Source organism: Suillus paluster (assembly GCF_016628075.1).
Source record: "Suillus paluster strain FC165 chromosome Unknown EDB91scaffold_6, whole genome shotgun sequence".
NCBI classification, from domain to species: domain Eukaryota; kingdom Fungi; phylum Basidiomycota; class Agaricomycetes; order Boletales; family Suillaceae; genus Suillus; species Suillus paluster.
The window spans coordinates 996,057-1,016,684 of NW_024537566.1; the positions used below are offsets into that span (position 1 = coordinate 996,057).

General features: G+C 49.3%; 8 protein-coding genes across 8 annotated transcripts; 4 read left to right on the top strand and 4 right to left on the bottom strand.

Annotated features, from left to right (window-relative positions):
* Nucleotides 1-535: 535 nt before the first annotated feature.
* EDB91DRAFT_1108350 (uncharacterized protein) lies at nucleotides 536-2,569 on the bottom strand. The gene has a single exon (XM_041317549.1). The coding sequence runs from the start codon at nucleotides 2,365-2,367 to the stop codon at nucleotides 637-639; it is 1,731 nt and encodes a 576-aa protein (XP_041181909.1). The 5' UTR covers nucleotides 2,368-2,569; the 3' UTR covers nucleotides 536-636.
* Nucleotides 2,570-3,241: 672 nt separating this feature from the next.
* EDB91DRAFT_698020 (uncharacterized protein) lies at nucleotides 3,242-4,265 on the bottom strand. The gene is made up of 2 exons (XM_041328132.1): nucleotides 3,592-4,265; nucleotides 3,242-3,535 (listed from the first exon to the last, which is right to left on the bottom strand). Exons 1-2 carry the CDS (start codon nucleotides 3,965-3,967, stop codon nucleotides 3,387-3,389), a joined length of 525 nt encoding a protein of 174 aa, XP_041181910.1. The 5' UTR covers nucleotides 3,968-4,265; the 3' UTR covers nucleotides 3,242-3,386.
* Nucleotides 4,074-5,266, top strand: EDB91DRAFT_697974 (uncharacterized protein). Its single transcript, XM_041328130.1, has 6 exons — nucleotides 4,074-4,167; nucleotides 4,232-4,268; nucleotides 4,346-4,449; nucleotides 4,507-4,592; nucleotides 4,642-4,663; nucleotides 4,717-5,266. The coding sequence occupies exons 2-6, from the start codon at nucleotides 4,243-4,245 to the stop codon at nucleotides 4,971-4,973; spliced, it is 495 nt and encodes a 164-aa protein (XP_041181911.1). The 5' UTR covers nucleotides 4,074-4,167; nucleotides 4,232-4,242; the 3' UTR covers nucleotides 4,974-5,266.
* On the top strand, nucleotides 5,142-5,610 carry EDB91DRAFT_698018 (uncharacterized protein). Its single transcript, XM_041328131.1, has one exon. It carries the CDS (start codon nucleotides 5,311-5,313, stop codon nucleotides 5,566-5,568), a length of 258 nt encoding a protein of 85 aa, XP_041181912.1. The 5' UTR covers nucleotides 5,142-5,310; the 3' UTR covers nucleotides 5,569-5,610.
* A 39-nt stretch (nucleotides 5,611-5,649) lies between these two features.
* EDB91DRAFT_1108371 (uncharacterized protein) lies at nucleotides 5,650-7,511 on the bottom strand (the record flags this gene model as incomplete). Its single annotated transcript, XM_041317550.1, has 1 exon — nucleotides 5,650-7,511. One exon carries the CDS (start codon nucleotides 7,509-7,511, stop codon nucleotides 5,772-5,774), a length of 1,740 nt encoding a protein of 579 aa, XP_041181913.1. The 3' UTR covers nucleotides 5,650-5,771.
* Nucleotides 7,512-9,568: 2,057 nt separating this feature from the next.
* On the top strand, nucleotides 9,569-11,995 carry EDB91DRAFT_698284 (uncharacterized protein). The gene is made up of 3 exons (XM_041328134.1): nucleotides 9,569-10,426; nucleotides 10,495-11,420; nucleotides 11,475-11,995. The coding sequence occupies exons 1-3, from the start codon at nucleotides 10,030-10,032 to the stop codon at nucleotides 11,826-11,828; spliced, it is 1,677 nt and encodes a 558-aa protein (XP_041181914.1). The 5' UTR covers nucleotides 9,569-10,029; the 3' UTR covers nucleotides 11,829-11,995.
* Nucleotides 11,996-13,328, bottom strand: EDB91DRAFT_698190 (peroxiredoxin). The gene is made up of 7 exons (XM_041328133.1): nucleotides 13,234-13,328; nucleotides 12,968-13,172; nucleotides 12,884-12,907; nucleotides 12,747-12,832; nucleotides 12,499-12,697; nucleotides 12,371-12,449; nucleotides 11,996-12,321 (listed from the first exon to the last, which is right to left on the bottom strand). The coding sequence occupies exons 2-7, from the start codon at nucleotides 13,066-13,068 to the stop codon at nucleotides 12,163-12,165; spliced, it is 648 nt and encodes a 215-aa protein (XP_041181915.1). The 5' UTR covers nucleotides 13,069-13,172; nucleotides 13,234-13,328; the 3' UTR covers nucleotides 11,996-12,162.
* A 3,743-nt stretch (nucleotides 13,329-17,071) lies between these two features.
* Nucleotides 17,072-18,003, top strand: EDB91DRAFT_698379 (Homeodomain-like protein). Its single transcript, XM_041328135.1, has 2 exons — nucleotides 17,072-17,693; nucleotides 17,741-18,003. Exon 1 carries the CDS (start codon nucleotides 17,112-17,114, stop codon nucleotides 17,574-17,576), a length of 465 nt encoding a protein of 154 aa, XP_041181916.1. The 5' UTR covers nucleotides 17,072-17,111; the 3' UTR covers nucleotides 17,577-17,693; nucleotides 17,741-18,003.
* The last annotated feature ends 2,625 nt before the right edge of the window (nucleotides 18,004-20,628 follow it).

Here is a 20,628-nt window from a genome sequence, read left to right on the forward strand (position 1 = left end):
TTTGTTCGCGCTCTATTACTCACTTGACAGCGTGTGCGGTCGTTCATCCAACACCTGCCGTGTTGGGTGTTCTTTAATCGTGGCCTACCTTTATCGGTTTGGTTGACATTGGTCTATAGCTTGGTTGTTTGCGGGTGGGTGTGCTTCCGGTACGTTTTGACAACCAGTTGCGAGGGATGGTCGCTTGTCACAGAGTCCGAGGTTGACCTTGGCCTATCTTAGGGGTCGCAACAAGTCGGTCGGTTAGATTTGCCATTGGTTGAAATCTAAGAACCCACCGCGTCCTGTGAAAGTTGGCGACTGGTTCACCATATTTCCGACCGTACCCACAGCAGGTATCTCGATATCATGAAGGATTAGATGATACCTGAAGTACTTCGAGTCCCGTATTGCCCAGGGTCGGAGTAGGTGCGTCTAGGTTTTGTGGCTGAGCTGATGCCCACTCCTCTGTTGCCTGAGCATCGTCTTTTTCAGTGTTTCCAGTCGTCCATGCACTATTTCTTTCACTCTTAAGAGATTCGAGTACGCACTTTGCGTATTCGAGCCCATAGCCACAGCTGAGGGAATATTATTTCTAGCAAGCACAAGTCTCGACGTTCGTCTACACGATGTGCTACACGGTAGCTTGTGCTTTTACTACCGAATGCTAAATCTCTTTCGTGCAATTGAATCAGTATTAATTTCGTAGCTAAGAGCTATTCCGAATTTTCTCCATGTCTTTCCTTCATCCTCTGTTGCAAGTAAAAGCCAGAACCACCAGTTAGGTACACCAGCCGACCATTCCGACCAGTTCTGTTCGCCAAAGGTTGCCAATACAACTTCGCCCGGTCTCTTGTCTGCCTTCTGAGTCAAGAATGTTCGTCTTTCCTTGCGCTCCTCGTTTGCGATATGCTGTTGCAAGGTGAGTGGACCGACTTGGAAAACCCCAGAATGGCGGCCGCTATTGGAAGGCTCCAAAATTCCCCCGATATGAGATATTCCGGAAGTAAGTCGATGGGGGAGTTCAGCGTGGTGTGGCATGAGGTGGATCTCAATATTGAGATCATCGTGCTCTGCCACAACATCTGCAAAACTCATTTCAAGCACTTTCCCCACTTCGAGACAGTACATAGACATATGCAGTGTGCCTTCGGGGTCAACATGAGGCAAGAGTTCGGCGTGCGGGGTAAGGCCAAATATATCGTTTGGCTGCCAGCCAAAACCACTAGGTAACCACGATAGCCCGAGGCCGGGATCATCCCTTTCGTGGGCTTCATGCCGTAGTGCAAGTAAAGCAGATAAATCCCCGGCTCGGACTCTCAAGTAGACAAATATGGCAAGAATAATCCCTGGTGAAAGTTGATAATCCACTGGGAGCGAGTGACGAATTTTTGGGGAAAACAGGGCAAGAATGCCGTAAATGGTATCATGAAGGAATGAGCACTCTCGCTTGCGACAATACTGCAAGCAGAGCTCAGGTGACATTGGGCGGTCCCAATCCGATATCGGGAGGGAAACAGGAAAATGATGGCTAGAGATGCTGAGAAACGAGCGACAGGCAGGTGAAACCGAGTCACTGATCTTGAGCATTTCATTGGCATCGATCCGAATGTTACTAGCGCGAACTACAACTTTTGAGGCCAAATAGGTCTCCTGGAAGACCCAGAGCCGTTTGGCATGATACCCCTTCATCCAAGTTACAATCCTGCGCCAAGCATCATCGCTTCTGGATTGGTAATCGGTATCATCTTGTGGAGGGCCTTCAGCAGTAGCATAGCGCCTGCGTAGCGCTTCAGATACAGCAACACAGCATGCTGCGTTGCGGTAATAATCGCTCATCCTCGGTATCTCACGCGCGACATCGTCTGGGTCCGCTTGGTTTATGCAGATGCCGTCTATCCAGACATGCTCAATACCCATCAACAAAGCTTCCCTGGCGAGAAGGAGAAATATCACTTGTAGATATTCCCGGGATAGCCCTACTGGCACCTCTGAAGGACAACGCATACGATGCAGCTCATTTTCCCCTGCATCAACCACCTGGATGATGTTTGGATGCATGAGACAAGTGAGACGGAGCCAGTCGTCGAACGTGGGTGCGTGGGGTATGTCTCCCTTCAGACCAGTATAGTGTTCTCGAGTATCCGTGAATCTGTCTGGATTCCAGAGGTAGGATGCAATGACATAGCGCTTCGTCATATCATTGCAGATTTCTTCGATTTGACCCGTAAAAACGTTGATCAGCCTTGTCGGGACCTGCGGTGGGGCTGGTAAGGCGTCTATGTGGTCATCCAGCACATCAAACTTGTGCATCGCATCGATCCAAGCTGCGTGAGCCCGGTTTGTGTTGATGAATGACTGGCCATCCAAGGTCCTCGACGACCCCATTCTAACAATGAGAGTTCGTAACCAGCGACACGACACTACTAAGTATAAGAAGTAGGGTGGATTGACCCGATTCCTGCAGCTTCATGAGATGTCTCCGAAGTCGGGAAAACCAAGCTGACACAAATGCATACCCTATACGAGATTGGTGAGATTGTGAGAAGACAGTAGCCAATGATTTGTTACAATGGATGTAGTGGGAATATTGCTCAACAGTACACTCATTTCAGAAAGTCTTGCCTCACGTGTTTGTGGCGGCTGAAAAATCAAACAAATCCAAAAATTAGCCAACTTGCGTCATTCTCGCTGCAACTCAAGCAGAAACACATATGACACTTACATGAATACTAGGCGCTGTTGCTGGCGATGTCCTTGCCTGCTGTAGGTGGATAATCTAAGGGTGTGTCTTGGCTGGAACCTTTGCGGCGACACAGTGACAATGGCTGTCAGTGGCTCGATATCGCTGCACTCAGCTAATCTATGGCACGCCGAATCCCTGCAGGCTGAGACAGCCTTGAGACAGCCAATGATCACCAGGCCTTGTGCATGGCAAAGAATATCTTTGGTGATTTTCATCATCAGCACTTCCTTAGAGCCTAGACGCCGCGACATTCCTAGCAATTCGACATTGAAATAGCTATTCTATCTAGCTATCCTTCGTGCCATGTCACCATATTCCGTCAGATACGCCCGAATAAAGTGGTACGGGCCAGCGCATGCCGCGGCGCAAACGTTGCACAGGCGAGGTCCGAGTCGAGCGCTACGAGAGCGGAGGAAGTTCTAGCAGTGGATGCTGCAGTTCTTGAGTGACGGCATTTTTGCTGGGACGAACTTCCTGAGCGAGGGACGGGATTGTACGCGTTCAATTGGTGTTGTCTGAATGCGAGATCCCGTGGATATCATGATCAATGCTATTATGCGTAGATCGTTGGAGAGATAAGTTACAAAGTAGGGCAGCTGACTTTTAGGGGCTACGCATAAGACTCAAAAACAAAAGCACTGTCGAGAAGGGCGTATAGTTATCAGACCGGCTTATGGTCATTAACATCCCAGAGAACACAACCCCTGCCTTCAACCATCCTGACGGAATACTCCTTGTTCCGGAATGGCACCCACACTCTCGCCGTACAGAGCCTCATATCTGCACACCAAGTATTGTATTTTGCACCACCTGGAGAGTTTGTAGCATCAGCATCGTTGTATCACAGGAGAGGACAGGAAGTTCACCAGCACACGCGGCAGCCATGAGTGACAATGGAGCTATGGAAGTGCCCGCAATCGCGGGGGCTCTATGTATCTGGCCAGCACGGAAAGCGTAACCTACCGAAACTACCGAGGCAGTGCCAGCAGCGCAAGCAACTCCAATAGTTCTTAGCATTTCCCTAGAGTCATCACAGCTGAACTCGCAACTGCGCAAAACAGTCCCTGCATCGAAATCATTACACTGCACCCGACGCGCTTCAAAATGGAGTGGGAGGCTGGCCAGGTGTACCGTCCAGCGTTCTCCGGGCTTGAGGTGATTTTTCCAGTTGGTAGGGACACCTATGAAGAAAGCTACATGGATGTCTTCATTGAAGTCGTTGATGATAGTGATGTCTGGCATCTCTTTTGGAGGATAGTAGAGCTGTGGTGAAATGAAGGAGTCGTCTTGAGGATACTGCGGCTTTTATAGCTGTTGACCTCGAGGCTACCGATAGACGTGCCACCCTCACGTAAGAGACACCTCGATCGAGTTGCATAGAGAAACGAGTGCCCTGTTACTGTTCCGAAATTGTTCGGCTCCCAAATCTTCAGAAGAACAAGGTACGTGCACAGATCAACTTACATACCAGGCCAGGACTCCAGTCACCTGTCTTTAACACGCAAGGCGCAAATTCTATGGTGCAACGACACTCTCTCCCAAGGTTGGTATCGCCGTCGAGACTCAGTCTCGGTGCCACTGCAGACACCGTTTCGTACACAATCAATGAATTGCTGGCAGGTCTATCACAGATCACAAACACGCACACGTCTCCGCCATTGCATCGCGCTGTCTCGATGTTTTAGCTCGTTGTGTTTCTGAAATGGTTGTCATTTCCCGCGAAGGTGCGCTGTGTTCGACGTTGTTGATGTGTCGTTGATGTCGATGCTTGCGCAATGCGGTGGCATGGATGACGAAAGGGAATAAATGGCAGGATGTGAGACTGTTATCGTTCGACCTGCAAACGGTGGGGTTTACGCATGCCTCGGTAGGTGAATCCTGTCTATTCTGAGTAATGTCTCATGTCGCCTTCGCAGGATTATACCGTCTTAATTACTTGTATGGACCAACTATCGCCTACGGGTGGATTTTTCAAATCACGCTTTTCGCAGTGCACGCCTTCACCGATACACCTAAGTACAACGTTCCTCTCTCGCTCTGCCTCAACTTGGCTTCCCAAATCACCAGCTATGGACCAACCCCCATAAACAGGCTGAGTCATACCTCCGACATGTTCTCCCCCACAGACTACTGGCATCCTCACTCCTCTCTTTTTCGCCCGAACTCCCCCACATATTCCGCTTCATCTTCTGAGCTTCTCAGTCTGTACCAATTCCAGACTTCAAGACCCTTGTCATTGATGCCATAAAGTGTTTTCGCATGGACGACAAACATGCAAGGACCGCCTGCATCGACATGGAGGTGGTCTGTGATAGCTCTGTTCTGAGCGTTGTGGCGAGGGCATTGCATGAACGAGTGTTGAGGAAGTTGAGGGATAGGTGATGGCATCGACTTCCCTCCTTGACTGGCATTCTTGACGTACATTGTGAACACATCCTTCCACAGAATTATTGCTACTTTGTGTAGTGAGTCTTGTGGTACATGATTTTCTCGTTTTGCTGCGAAGTTTACAGATTGTGCATGCTGCGATAGCGTCAAACCCTGTCTTCAAGTGTTTGCTTTCTTTACGTTCTATCACTCGCTTGATGAGGTATGCAGCAGTTCGTCGGATACCCGCTTTGGTTGGTTTCCTGAATTGTGGCCTACCCACCTCCGCAACCGATCCGTTAGATCTCGAGAACCTACCATATCCAGAGCGAAAGACGGTGACTGGTTCGCCGTGCTTAAACGATATTTTTGACCGTGCCCAATATCGAAATCACGAAGGTTTAGATGATGTCCAAGGTGCTTTGGGCCTCTCATTGCCCAGGGTCAGAGTAGGTGCGTCTAGGTTTTGTGACTGAGTTGCTGTCCGCTCCTGTTACCCGAGCATCCTCTTACGATTCACTCTTTTTCAATCTTTAGAGATTCAAGTACTCCGCACTGTGTACATAAGTAAGTGCATGTATTCGCGCCCATAGCCACAGGTAATAATTATGTCTAGCAAGTATACTCCAAGTCTCAACGTTCATCTACACAACGGGATGCACAGTAGCTTGTGCTCTTACTACCGAATGCTAAATCTCTTTCGTGCAATCGAGTCAGTATTAATTTCGTGGCTGAGAGCTACACCAAACTTTCTCCATGTCTTTCCTTCATCATCTGTTGCCAGTAAAAGCCAGAACCACCAGTTGGGTACACCGTCAAACGACCAACTCTGTTCGCCAAAGGTTGCCAATACAACTTCGCCCGGTCTCTTTTCCGCCTTCTGAGTCAAGAACGTCCGTCTTTCTTCGCGCTCCTCGTTTGCGATATGCTGCCGCAAGGTAGGTGGACCGAAGACGAGATAATCACGGCCGCTATTGGAAGGCTCCAATATCCCTCCGATCTGAAATATTCCGGTTTGAGGGGGACGTTTGCGGAAAAGCTCGGCATAACGTGGTATGAGATGGATCTCGATATTGAGATCATCATGCTCTACCGCAATAGATGCGAAACTCAAGCTTTCAACCACTTTCTCCACCTCGAGAAAGTACATAGACATATGTAGTGTGCCTTCAGGGTCAACAAGAGGCAAGAGTTCGGCATGCGGCATCACACCAAAGATGTCTTTCGGGTGCCAGCCAAAGCCTCTAGGCAACCACGAGACGCCAAGGCCTGGATCGTCCCTTTCATGGGATTCATGCTGGAGCGTAAGTAAAGCGGAGAAATCCCCAGCTCGGACTCTCAAGCAGGCAAATATGGCGAGAATAATCCCTGGTGAAAGCTGGTAATCCACTGGAAGCGAGTGGCGAATTTTGGGGGAAAAGAGACCAAGGATGCCGTAAATGTTATCATGAAGGAATGTACATTCTCGCTCGCGACAGTACTGCAAGCAGAGCTCAGGGGACATCGGACGATTCCAATCCGATATCGGGAAGGAAATCGGAAACTGGTGACTAGAAATGCTGAGAAGGTTGGCAGAGGCAGGTGAAACCGAGTCGCTTGTCTTGACCATTTCGCTGGCATCGATCCGGATGTTACTAGCGCGGACTACAACTTTTGTGGCTAGGTAAGTCTCTTGGAAGACCCAGAGCCGTTTGGCATGATACCCCTTCATCCAAGTTATAATCCGGCGCCAAGCTTGAGCACTTCTGGATTCCGGTCCGGTGTCATCTTGTGGAGGGCCTTCAGCAGTAGCATAGCGCCTGCGTAGCGCTTCAGATACAGCAACACAGCATGCTGCGTTGCGGTAATAATCGCTCATCCTCGGTATCTCACGCGCGACATCGTCTGGGTCCGCTTGGTTTATGCAGATGCCGTCTATCCAGACATGCTCAATGCCCATCAACAAAGCTTCCCTGGCGAGAAGGAGAAATATCTCTTGTAGATATTCCCGGGATATCCCTACTGGCACCTCCGAAGGACAATGCAAACGATGCAACTCCTTTTCCTCTGCGTCAACCACCTGAATGATGTTTGGATGCATGAGACAAGTGAGACGGAGCCAGTCGTCGAATGTGGGTGCGTGGGGTATGTCGTTCCACAAACCAGTGTAATGTTCCTGAGTATCCGAAAATCTGTCTGGATTCCAGAGGTAGGATGCAATGACATAGCGTTTCGTGGTATCGTTGTGGATTTCTTCGATTTGACCCGTAAAAATGTTAATCAGCCTTGTTGGGACCTGCCCGGGGCCTGATAAGGCGTCTATGTTGTGATCCAGGACGTCGAATTTGTGCATTGCATCGATCCAGGCTGCATGAGCCTGGTTGGTATTGGTGGTCGATGACTGACCATCCACTGGCAAGGTCTTCCGAGTCAGTCCCATTCTAAGAATAAGGGATCGTAACCAGCGACAGGACGCCGCTAAGTAACTATAAAGCAGGGTCAATGACCAAACTCGATTCCTGCAGCTTCACGAATCACGATATACCTCAGAAGCTGGGAACCAAGCTGATACAAACGCATACCGGAAGAAACGAATCTGTGTGAGATTGGTGGGATTTGCAGAAGGACAGCAGACAATGATGTGTTACTATGAATGTAGTGAGAATAAATATTGTTCAACAGTACTTGACCATGCGTCAGTGGAAGGTTGCCTCGCCGCAGACTGCTGGCAGGCACTAGTACTGGCTAGGCTCAGGCTGTCTTACGAAGTGTAACGTCATCCCAGATCAGGAAAGTTCACGCGTGCTAACTTGGTACCGTTGTAGTGCAAGATCTCACACATATCGCGATCAATCACCTTTATGCTTCACGTAGTGCTCACAAAATCTGTTGCATTGCGAAGGCTATGGTAGTACCTGGTTGGAGATATGACATTGACGACGCACAAGTCATAAATTAGGGCAACCGAGGTAGGGGCTACGTATTAGACTTAGGATCCAGTGAAAACAGAAGCGTTGTCGAGAAGGGCGTATGGTTATCAGACCGACCTGTTGTCATTAACATCCCAGAGAACACAACCCCTACCTTCAACCATCCCGACAGAATACTGCTTATTCCAGAATAGCACCCACACACTCGTGGTACAGAGCCTCGCATCTGCACACCGCTCTAGCCATCTCAGCAGAGCCTCGCAAGGTCAAGGTTCAAACTCATTCGCGTCACAGTACATTGCTCTCTTAGCATTGACATCTGCCTGGTGATCACATTTTATGGTCGTGCACGGGAGCACCTTTCGAGTTTCAGGAAGTTCTTGGTTGAAGAAAAGTTTTGGACGCAAGGAGAATGGCCTGGGCGTGGTGGAAAAGAGCCGTGTGGAAGGGTGAAGCATAGAAACCATCTTCGGCACTGCTAAGTGGGTTTGGTAAATGTGTTGAGGATGCCTGACTGGAGAACAGCGCGCAAGTGTTCCTCGAAGGCCTGGAAGAAGTGGTCAATGAAATGAACTCTTGCATGTGCTGTGTCCCATGTGGTGCCCGGAGGGTACGGAGTTGGGCAGAGAGCAGCCAAACGTGCAGGTTCGTGATTGTAAACCAGGACTGGAAAGCTGGCAGAGGAGCGCATGCTTGCTCGGTTAATTAAGCCGGCTAAAAGTCGTATAGAGTTTCTGCACACACCTTCTCTCAAAAACGCAGACTCCTGATCAGCACGCGTGGCATATAGCCTAACGTAGAGTGTTGGTCAAGTGCACGGCGCGCCTGTTAGCAAACCGTTGCGGCTGGCCAGGTGCGCCGTCCAACGTTCTCCAAAGCTAGAGGGGATTTTTCCAATGGATAGGAGCCCCTAAGAAGAAAGCGACGAGGATGTCTCCATTGAAGTCGTTGATAATAGCAACACCGGGCATTTACTTTGGAGGGTGGTAGAGTTGTGGTGAAATCAGGAAGTCGTGTTGAGGACACTGCAGCTTTGATGGCTGTTGACCTCGGGGCTAACTGCTCTCGCAGGAGACGTCTCGATCGAGTTGCGTGCTACTTGCGGCATCTCTAGAAACTTCCGGAAGTTGTTCGATAAGCTGCGTTATGTTGATTGGATAAGGGATGGAGGTTGACCACTTCGTTCAAGTGTAACGGCAGCCAGTTTCCAGCAACGAGGATTCAAGGGTGCCAACCAGACTAACCAAGAGAGCACAAGCTCTTAAAGCGAACCAGCCGTAGCTATTCGGTACTTGTGGACCATGCAACTGATACATACCTGTCACATCCACCTCTTCGCTTGTTTCCGAGCCTTTGTCTAATTTGAATTTTGCTCGCAATGGGAGGTGCGACCGTCCCGATTCCCGATAATAGTCAAATTCTACGATGGCGAGCGCCACGGCCACCGAGTCTACACTGACTCGCAAGTAGTGCACAGTAAGTATACCATGACAGTAACCATGTGCTCCAAACTGGTGTGGCTATTGGCCACTCGGAGAAGGTACTTTTTCTCAGCTGTGTGCTTAACAACTGATCAACAGTGACACGAAAGACAACAAACTCAGTACGTACATATGTCAGAAAAAAAACGGCCAATGTGTTATATAAAGGGTGTTAAGTTGCGGCGCACCCCTGCTGGCGCTGATGGTGATCCAGCCTGGCGAACGTCTGTGCATGATCGATCGGTAAGTAACGTGGTATAGAATTGGAAAGGAAGATAATACTACCCGCGGAGTTGAATAGACAGCATCGAGTCGAGCTTCAAGTGAGAAGTGAACATTGATGTTCGCAACATAAGTACATATGATGTAATGTAAAAATGCTGTATACGGCAGCACCTGAGAATAAACCCTTGTACTTTCCCGCATGCATATTGACCTTCTGCAAACGGGACGAAACTACTTAACCCTGCTATGGCCATCAACTTTCTCTCCTCAGGATTGACTTCTTTTCGTTTAACAACTTGAAGCTTCTCAGCTACCTTCAGCCATGCACTTCCTCTCTCGACGCTCTGCGGAGCCGCTAAGGTTATCTACTGATTTGGATATAGCTGGAGGAAAAAGTGCTGCAGCAAACACTCCCCTCCAGGTCCAGGAGAAAGTTTCTCCAAATCGTGTCTTTAAACGCGTCACCACCCTCTTCAACCCTCGCAAAAGAACTTTGTCTAAGAACATCTGCCCCATGCGCCATGGCGCGGGTGGCTACGGAGCAGTCGGATTCATTCGTGATGCCACTGCAGTATATCCCCGATTATCCAGTGATTCCTCCATTGGATCACCGGACGAAATTCGGAGACCCAGCGGCCTAGGTCGCAGGGCCAGTTTAATGGAGCCTTGGGAATTACCAAGTGGAAATGTTGATCTAGAGCCGTTGGGTGGAAATGGAGGTAAGCCAAGGGCGTTCATGTCTTTGCCTGATCTATTGAATGAAATCCGTCACATCAACTCCATCCAGAACCTCTTGCAGAACCCACGACACAAGCTGGCAATTACCGGACAGGAATCGCGATCCAGAATCTTCCTGTGGAGGTCTTAGAGACAATATTGTCTTTTTTGCCCAGGTTCGATCTACCGCGTATTGCCCTTGTTTCGGCTCAGTTCTGCCTCCCAACGCGTAACGCGTTGTATCGGAAACTCGACTTCCAATCAATATCAGAGCCACAAGTTGAAAAGCTTTGTACCATCCTCGCCACCCATGCGTCTCTCGCTGCGAGGGTTCAATCTCTCTCCTGTCACTTTTGGCCCGCGACAACGTCAAGCGATGCCCACCTTATACCATCTCCTGATTTTACGACCGCGTTGCAGAATATGTCGAACTTGGAATTTTTTACGATACGGACATGTGTTCCAGTACTTTCCCAGTCGCCTTCTCTTCCTTTCCGGTTGAAAACACTGGTCATCCTTGACGACACAATCTCTCCGCAACAAGTAACCGACATTCTACATTTTCTCAAAAATCAAACCTCCCTACAATATCTAGCTTTTCCCAACGTCGTCGAGACAGCTTTTTCCCCCGAATATTCCTCTCATACATCCGCATTCGGGCTCGCACGAGAAATCATACTGCCGTCGCTCTCTCAACTGCACGCTCCCCCACAACTGATGACGACAATATGCTCCTTATTGGGACACGTACTCCATAGTGTCGTTTTGGATGTCACCACCACGCTTTACACGGGGTTGCGACCTGCCGCACTTCTCCGTGCTATTCAAGGTGTCTCCAAACTGGACGTAGTCTTCACCCACGAGGTGGACAAACGAACGGTTGAAAAATTCTTGGGTGCTGCCGGTGGAATACTGTCAGATAGTGGTGCTTCCAATACTCGCGGTCTCGCCGTTTTGGAGGTGGAGGTACTTTGGATGGAAAATGACACCGCTGAAGTCAGTGATATTTTCCGAATTCAAGCATCGTTCATTCTGACGCTTTGCACGAAGATACTCTATGGCATCATTGATTCAGTCATCTCGCGTTTTAATGGCTTGCGCACACTCAAGCTCACCACACCATTTCGTTCCATGCAAACAACACCCTCATTGTCTGTCTCCGTCCCACCGCCCATACCTTCTCCGACTGCCACAACCTCGCTTTACCCTTCATCGATGCTGATTACTTCGCCTCTGGGTGATGTCCTATCAAGCGACTTTGTGAGCTCAGGTACAGAGAAGACACATGCCAAAATGTGGACGACAGCCTGCTCTACACTTAGTGACATCCAATTTTACTTTCCGGATCCATCACCGCAGGCAGACGTGGCACTCTGTGGAGTGTGGTTTCACAGGAAACAGTGACGGTCGAGCCTCAGCTATCGTTCAGGATACAGCAGAAAATATATTTATCCACTCGGACAAGACACGGATGTCTATTCAACTAGACAATGATCTAGCAGAGCTGCATCGCCGACCCCTTCCGGGCCCCCTTTACTGCTATGCGGCATTGTATCCGAGCTTAGTGCAACTTGGAAGTCGACGTTTTCATCCGGGATGTAACATAAGGTATATATAGATATGCAAGTAATATGTACGGGGGAATTAAATGACTGGATATCAATTGTCTACCTTGGTGTTCTAGCGACACAAGAGGCGTCTGCCATGATCTAGCTGTCATACACACCATTGTAAATTATTAATCTGTGCGAGGACGTTTCTTGGCACTCCCGTTCGTATGACCGTTGGTTGCCGCAGCATCCACCGTCGAGAAGTAGTCCAAAGATCCTTTGGGATCCGGCTTGATGGTTTTAGCACCCTCAGTCCAACCCAGAGGGCAGACCTCTCCATGTTCCTCCTGGAAAAGATGCAGTGAAACGTTACACCGTACAAATAACAAGCCGTACCACAAATTGGAAGGCCTTAAGAAGACGGATGGTTTCGTCCACGGATCGACCGACGGGCAGATCATTAATGGTGATTTGCCTATATTAAAGCGTCGGTAACCTATTCCAGGAATAGAACGCAGACTCACCTGACGATACCCTTGGGGTCAATAATGAACAGACCGCGCAGTGCAATGCCTTCTTCCTCGATGAGGACACCATAATCCTTGGATATTTTCATGTTCCTATCCGCAATCAAAGGAAGCTTGAGGTCGGGCCCAATGCCACCCTGCTTCCTCGGTTGCTGCGCCCATGCAAAGTGGGAGTACTGGGAATCCGTGGAAACACCTGTGACACCATCAAAACGTGTCCAGTAGACGACAAAAAGAGAACGAACCGAGAACGCGTCCATTCAGCGCTTCGAATTGAGGAAGCGCATCATTGAAAGCCAAAATCTCAGTTGGACAAACGAACGTAAAATCCCTGTCAGCGCGTGGTAAGAACACGGCACTTGAAGAGAACGATTATCCTCACATTGGGTAGAAGAAAAGAATCACCCTAGTAGACAATGCTAATGTTAGCCACTGCTCTCACGAATGTCTACCGTAAGACACGTACCATTGGCCCAAGAACTCAGACAGGGAAATGTCCTTGAATTCACCCTCAATGACTGCGGTAGCTGTGAAGGCTGGCGCGGGACGCTGAACGAAGACGGGCATCTTGACAATGGAACTGGGTTGCGAAGGTAGGAAAAAGGCGAATATCGAAGTGTTGATGCAGATTTTAAATTTAATTAACCAACGCGTTATGTGCGTGTATTTGGCTGGTCCATGGACCTATTGCTCGGAAGCGTGCAACTACACCTTCCTAGTGTGCGTACTTACATGCTACTCGGGGAAAATATTTATTGTAAGTCTTTCATAGACGGAGGAATGTTTGATCCTAGTAAGGTGGAGGGATCTCGACAGTCACAGGCCTATCATTCAGGTGCCTGTCACCTCACCCCAAAATATCCCTTCACAGCTGCGGCCACGCGTCAAAAGATACCTACTATGTAGCAGTGACTGCAACAACATCGCAACCGCCGCGCTTGGTTTTGGGGCAGCAACAAGAGCGAGGGACTGGAATATCAATAGTATGATCACAGTGACACAGGGACGGTCAGTGGAGAACGTGTGCTAGATTGGCTGACTCGTCGTACTAGGTGACCTCTTCAATACCGGTCTGAAAAACATACATGTTACTTCTCTCGAAGCTTGAGAAGAGGAACTACATTCATTAGAATACACACGGTCGATCACGTTCATGTTTGACCACTGTATTCGTTCATCAGCGACTGGTGAGACAACTGGTTACTGAATTTACATATTTTACTGACCAAATTCTCGCTTTCTCAAGACTATCGTGATGCAGGCCATGAATTTCTTAAAAGGACCAAGTCTTGGGTCTGACTAGTTGCTGACCAGTGACTCTTGGCTCGGGGAGCTCAACTTAATCCGCCGGCTACCGCACAGCAACGGTCACGTAACACCATAAGTATGTCTCCAGCGTCTCACAGTGTCCATTTTAATGTCATGTCAACAGACCTGAATGGATTCCTAGAATTGTAGTTAGCCCACTCGGACTGACTTCGAATGACCTGGTCGATTACACATAGGTTCGGCACTTTGCTAGGTCCGATCATCCGACCGGCACACGCAGGAGATTAATGAATCCTATCGATGTCCTGGGCCTAGCCTCAGGCCCCAGTCAGGTCCACAGGCTCGCTAAGGGCTTCGACGGACCTGTCCTGGGCGGTTTGTAGGCCCTGGCCAGGGCTTTCAAAGTTTTTGCCAGGCCCGAGCTCCCCTGAAGCCAGGCCCACCCCTGGCTTTCAGGCCAAGTCAGGCCCGATACATCACTACGTGAGGCTTCAATTTAAAAGACGAGGCAAGTCAATGCAGTGAATCAGTATAAAAACACTCAATACACACGCTTCTGTAGCTTGGAGCAAGACGCCCATTATCTCTCTACCCAAGTCCACCTCCACCGTGTTCGACACCATCAACTTCCAGTAAAATGTCGCACCTCACTCCAAGAACCAAACCCCTTCGACTTTTTAAAGATCACGAGGATGTCATACGCGCTGTAGCAGTTTTGCCCGATAGACAACGAATGGTCACAGGCTCGCACGACAAGACACTTCGTCTTTGGGACCTGAAGACAGGTAGAGTGTTGAAGAAGATGGAGGAGCATGGGGCCGACGTGAACGGAGTGGTGGTATCACCAGATGGGCAAATAATAGCAAGTGGTAATGAGAAGGGACATCTCATCGCCTGGCACGTAGAAACTGGGGAATGTCTTACCCATGGCATTATTATAGCCCACTCCGAAAAGATCTTATCGTTGGACTTTTCTCCTGATGGTACAGTGCTGGCGACTGGCTCCACAGACTCGAAGGAATCGACGAAGCTGTGGAAGACAAAAACATGGCAGCAGGAACTCGACAATCCAATAGAATGTAACGGTATTGTCTTCTGTGTTCGGTATTCGCCATCTGGCAAATATCTTGCCATCGCAACAAGCATCAATATCGAAATCTATAATCCAGACACAAGGGAACGCATCACGATCATCCAGGATCTCAACTGGTCGCTCGCGTGGACGCCCGATGGCACACGCCTCCTCTCAGGGGGAAGTAGTGGCGATCCGACCATACGGGAGTGGGATGTATCCACTTGGCAGCAAGTCGGTGATGGCTGGAAGGGCCACACCGAGCGTATCAACGCCATTTCCATCCATTCTGCGGGCACACTCGTTGCCTCTGCATCTGAGGACATGCATGTCCGTCTCTGGGGGCTCTCAGATCGACAAACCATCGCTATCTTCCAGCATTCGGCCCCACTTTATTGCGTCACTTTCTCCATAGACGGACAGAAGATCCTCAGCGGAGGTCGTGATAAGATGATCTCAGAGTGGGAGGTGCCAGAGCAGGTACTTTTTCATTCATTACCTACCCCTTCGCCACCATCTCATCTCGCGCCTTTTTCATTCCAAGCCTCAAGACTCTGATTCAAAGGCATGTTTCCGCCCTTCACCCGTATCACATGATTCGAGCATTTGTTATGCAGATCCTCGTTATCACCCCGACCGCCCGCAAGGCATGTATCGCAGGGGACTTGTCCGCGGCGGAAAAGATACTCACGCAAGAGATCAAAGCCGATGCCAACAACAACACCTCCTACGCCAACCGCTCGCTCGTTATGGCACGCAAACTCGACTGGGACCACGCGCTCCAAGATGCAGATAAGGTGTCAACAACATCATGCCCCCTCAAACTATGCTAACTTTTGGTTATAACATAGTCCCTCAGTATACGGCCCTCATTGACTGGTTATGTTGCCAAGGGTATCGCCCTCGGCGGGAAACGAAAGGTCTTGGACGCGATGAAAGTATTCGACGTCGCGTTCGCGTTCACCAACGGAGATTCAAAGACGAACCATTTACTTTTCTTGATCAAGGTATGTAAATCTTCGATTCGTACTCTGTGCTTCATTACGGGTTTCAGGCTATCGCGTCGTTCGATACAAACCATAAAGAAGACATGCTGCCCATCCAAGAGCTAGCTGCCCGTCCCAATCCAGATCCTCTTGTTTCTCGTGTCGTGGAGGTAAGTCTTCTGCACTCAATCGAGCCCAGGGTGATGTCCTCACTGATGTATCTGCGCTTCGCACATCAGGCGTATCTGCGAGTGCAGCTAGGAATCATTGCCATGGAGGACAACCTTCATAAAGAGGCCGCAGAACATTTCACTGCAGCTGTCAAAGCTAGTATTTTCTTTTATAAATCGGACATTCATTCTATGTACAATGACTTTGTCGTGGTACGTTGATATGCTGTGTTCGAAAATCATTTTGATGCTCAACTGCTTGCTCGTGCAGCTATTCGGCTGGGACCTCAAGTCCTTGTGGCAAATCGCGAACAAGAAACGCTGCCATGCACTTGTCCGGGCAGGTCAAATCGGAGCAGCCCTCGAAGCGTACCGATACATGATGGACATGAGCGATGAAGCCACGAAGGCCATTTTCCTTACTTGGACCAATAGTAAGTCTTCTGCAATGTTACCTGTGTTACGATTCTCACCCGTATTCTACTCAGCTCTCAATGGAGCATAAGGCTCACTCTACTACACCGCACACGAAGATGTCGCCATCGTAGCGAGGAGCGCGATGAGCATCTTGACACCAACTCTTTTGCGCTGTCCTACTCTGTACCTCTACTCTATACAGATCGCGCCCTTTGTACTGGTTGGTATGCTAGCTCATAACACGAACTACAATATTTCCACACCCAGAGTCCCTATGAATTCAATCCTTGGCAGGTCGTCAACTTAAAGCGCGTCATTGTCAAGAGGTTATTTAACACCCTTGCAAGCGCCGACCTAATCACTCACCGAGTCACCAAAGCGTCCACGAAAAAGGAATTCCAAGTGACACAGATCATTTTGGGTCAGCGCATAACTGCGGTGGTGACATGAAAGATCAGCGTCAGGGTGCACGTTAGTCTCCCGTAGTCAGATCATATAGAAGGAAGACAGTCGTTCCTTCTTTATAATGGCGGTTGGATAAAGTAGGGCCGTGCAGTGGGCCCGTTAGATCGACTCTCTGAAGCTGAGTCGTTACAGCCCTTTGCATAAATTCGTGAAAATGGGAATTTTTTTGAGCATGTGTGGCGCGGGAACCGGTGACATTTGTCACGTCTTCCGCTACTCTTTCGTCATACAATGGGTCGCGCCATCAGTGAAGACCTCAAACATAGGATTGTGCTCATGTATGAAACTGATGGCTTGACTATGGAAGTGATTGCGGAGACACTGCGTGTCTCAATTGGCCTTGTATCGAAAGTCATTTGCCTTCACCAACTTTATGGACAAGTGACCAACCCTTTCGGTCATCATACAGGACGTCCATCACTTCTTAATAACGACGACCTCCAGTTCATCTCAGCTATCATTCATGCTAATCCTGGCCTGTATCTTGACGAAATTCAGAACAAATCGGCAAATGTGTGGGACATTCAGGTGTCAATTGCTACCATTGCCCGAGCTCTCCATCAACTTGATCTGACTCGCAAATCAACAACTAGAGCTGCTGCACAGCGAGATGAAGAACTTCGGACACTTGGGAAGCCGTGCTGGCCAATTTCTCGCTTTCTCGAGACCCCAAATACTATCATGATGAGGCCATGAATTTCTCAAAGGGACCAGGTCTTAGGTCCGACTCTTGGCTCGGCGAGCCAAACTAAATCTGCCGCCAGTTCACAACCCGTCATCCAGTTACCACATAGCAGCGGTGTAATACCATGAGTATGTGCCTCAACGTCTGCAAGTGTCCATTAATGTCGTGTCGACAGAGCTGAATGGATCCGTGGAATTGTATTCAACCCACGAATGACATGATCGATTATACATCATGATTGGCCCGGCACATCGCTAGGTCCGGCGCTTGTAAGCCAGACCCGAGTCAGGTCTGCAGACCTGCTAAGGGCTTCGAGGGGCCTGGTTTTTGGGCCCTGGTCGGGGCTAAGCCAGGCCCGAGCCCTGGCTTTTAGGCCAAGCCAGGTCCAGATCATTACTACTAGTTTTAAAAACGAGGCAAGTCAACACAGTGAAGCAAGCACAGAAACCCTCAATACACGCGTCTCTGCAGCTTAGAGCAAGACGTCCATAATCCCTTCACCCCAAGTCAACCTCGGCCGTGTTCAACACCATCAACTTCCAGTAAAATGTCGCACCCCATTCCAAGCACCAAACGCTTCCGAGTTTTTAGAGGTCACGAGAAATCCATACGCGCTGTAGCAGTTTTCCCTGACACACGACGAATGGTCACATGCTCGTACGACAAGACGCTTCGTCTTTGGGATTTGACAACAGGTCAAGCGTTGAAGAAGATGGAGGAGCGCGCCGAAGTGGATACATTGGCGGTATCAAGTAATGGGAAAGTAATAGCGAGTGGTGATGCGAAGGGACATCTCATCCTCCGGCACGGGGGAACTGGGGATCGTCTTACCCATGGCATTATCATGGCACACACCGAAAAGATCAGATCGCTGGACTTTTCTCCCATAGGTACGGTGCTAGCGACTGGTTCAGCAGACTCGACGAAGCTGTGGCAGTGGAACACAGAAACTCAAACCTGGCAGGAGGATCTCGACGATCCAATAGAGTGCAATAACATTGTCTTCTGCATTCGGTTTTCACCATTTGGCGAATATCTTGCCATCGCAACAAGCAAAAATATCGAAATCTATGATGCAAATACGAGAGCATGCATCGCGATCCTTCGGGATCTCAACTGGTCGCTCGCGTGGACGCTCGCGTGGACACCTGATGGCACACGCCTCCTCTCAGGGGGAGGTGGTGGCGATCCGACCATACAGGAGTGGGATGTATCCACTTGGGAGCAGGTCGGTGATGGCTGGGAGGGTCACACTGATCGTATCAACGCCATTTCCGTCCATCCTTCGAGCAAACTTGTTGCCTCTGCATCTGATGACAGGTGTGTCCGTCTCTGGAGGCTCTCAGATCGACAAACCATCTCTATCTTCGAGCACTCGGCCCCGATTTTTTGCGTCACTTTCTCCATAAACGGAAAGCATATCCTCAGCGGAGGCGATGATAAGATGATCTCGGCGTGGAATGTACCCAAGGATGCCTTGCCAAAGGTACTTTCCCGTTCATTTCCCTCCTCTTCGCCATCTCATCTTGCGTCATTTTTATTCCAAGACTCGAGACTCTGATTCAAAGGCATGTCTCTGCCCTTCACTTGTATCACGCAATGCGAACATTTGTTATGCAGATCCCCATTATCAATGTGACCGTGCGCAAGGCATGCATCGCAGGGGACTTATCTGCGGCTGAAAAGATACTCACGCAAGAGATCCAAGCCGATGCCAACAACGACACCTCCTACGCCAACCGCTCGCTCGTTATGGCGCGTCAACTCGAGTGGGACCGTGCACTTCAAGATGCAATCAAGGTGATGACGACATCATGCCCCCTCAAACTATGCTAACTTTGGGTTTTAACATAGTCCCTCAGTTTACGACCCTCATTGGCAGGTCATCTTGCCAAAGGTATCGCCCTCTGTGGGAAACGGCGGATCTCGGACGCGGAGAACGAATTCAACGTCGCGTTGGCGTTCGCGGATGGAGATTCAAAGACGAATCATTTCCTTTTCTTGATTAAGGTGTGTAAATTTTCGATTCTTACTCCATGCGTCATTACGGATTTCAGGCCATCGCGTTGTTCAATGTAAACCACGACAAGGAGAAGATGTTGCCTATCGAAGAGCTAGCTGCCCATCCCAATCCAGACCCTCTCGCTGCTCGTGTCGTAGTAGTAAGTATCATGCACTCAATGAAGCCCCAGTTCGTGTCTAATGTATCTGCGCTTCGCACATCAGGCGTATCTGCGAGTGCAGCTAGGAATCATTGCCATGGAATACAACCTTCACAAACAGGCCGCAGAACACTTCACTGCAGCTGTCAAAGCTGGTGTTTTCTTTTATGAATCGGACATTCATTCTCTGTATGAGGACTTTGTCGTGGTACGTTGATATGCCGCGACCGAAGATCCTTTTTATGCTCAACTGCTTGCTCGTGCAGCTATTCGGCTGGGACCTCAAGTCCTTGTGGCAAATCGCAAACAAGAGACGCTGTCATGCACTCGTTCGGGCAGGTCAAATCGGAGCAGCCCTCGAAGCGTACCGATACATGTTGGAAATGAGCGATGAAGCTACGAAGGCCATCTTCGTTGCTTGGACCAATAGTAAGTCTTCAGTAATGTTACCCGTGCTACGATCCTCATCCGTATTTTACTCAGCTCTCAATGGAGCATAAGGCGAGTACTCCACTACACCACACAGGAAGATGTTGTCATCATAGCGAGGAGTGCGATGTGCATCTTGAAACAGATATTTGCGCCGTTCTGATTTGTACCTCGACTCTATATGTAGCGATCTCGCCATTTGTACTTGTATAGTATGCTAACTTATCACACGAACCGCAACACTTCCACACCCAGAGTCCCTATGAATTGTATTGGTCGTCACCTTAAAGCGCTTTGCTGTAAAGAGGTTACCACTTTGCAAACGCCAACTTGATCATTCACTGAGTCACCAAAGCGTTCATTACAAAGGAATTCCAGGTGCCATCGCTTTTGGTCGGCGCATAACTACGGTACATCGCTCATACGTATGAAGATCTCCACTCCATATACCTACGAATCAAATCAAAACTCT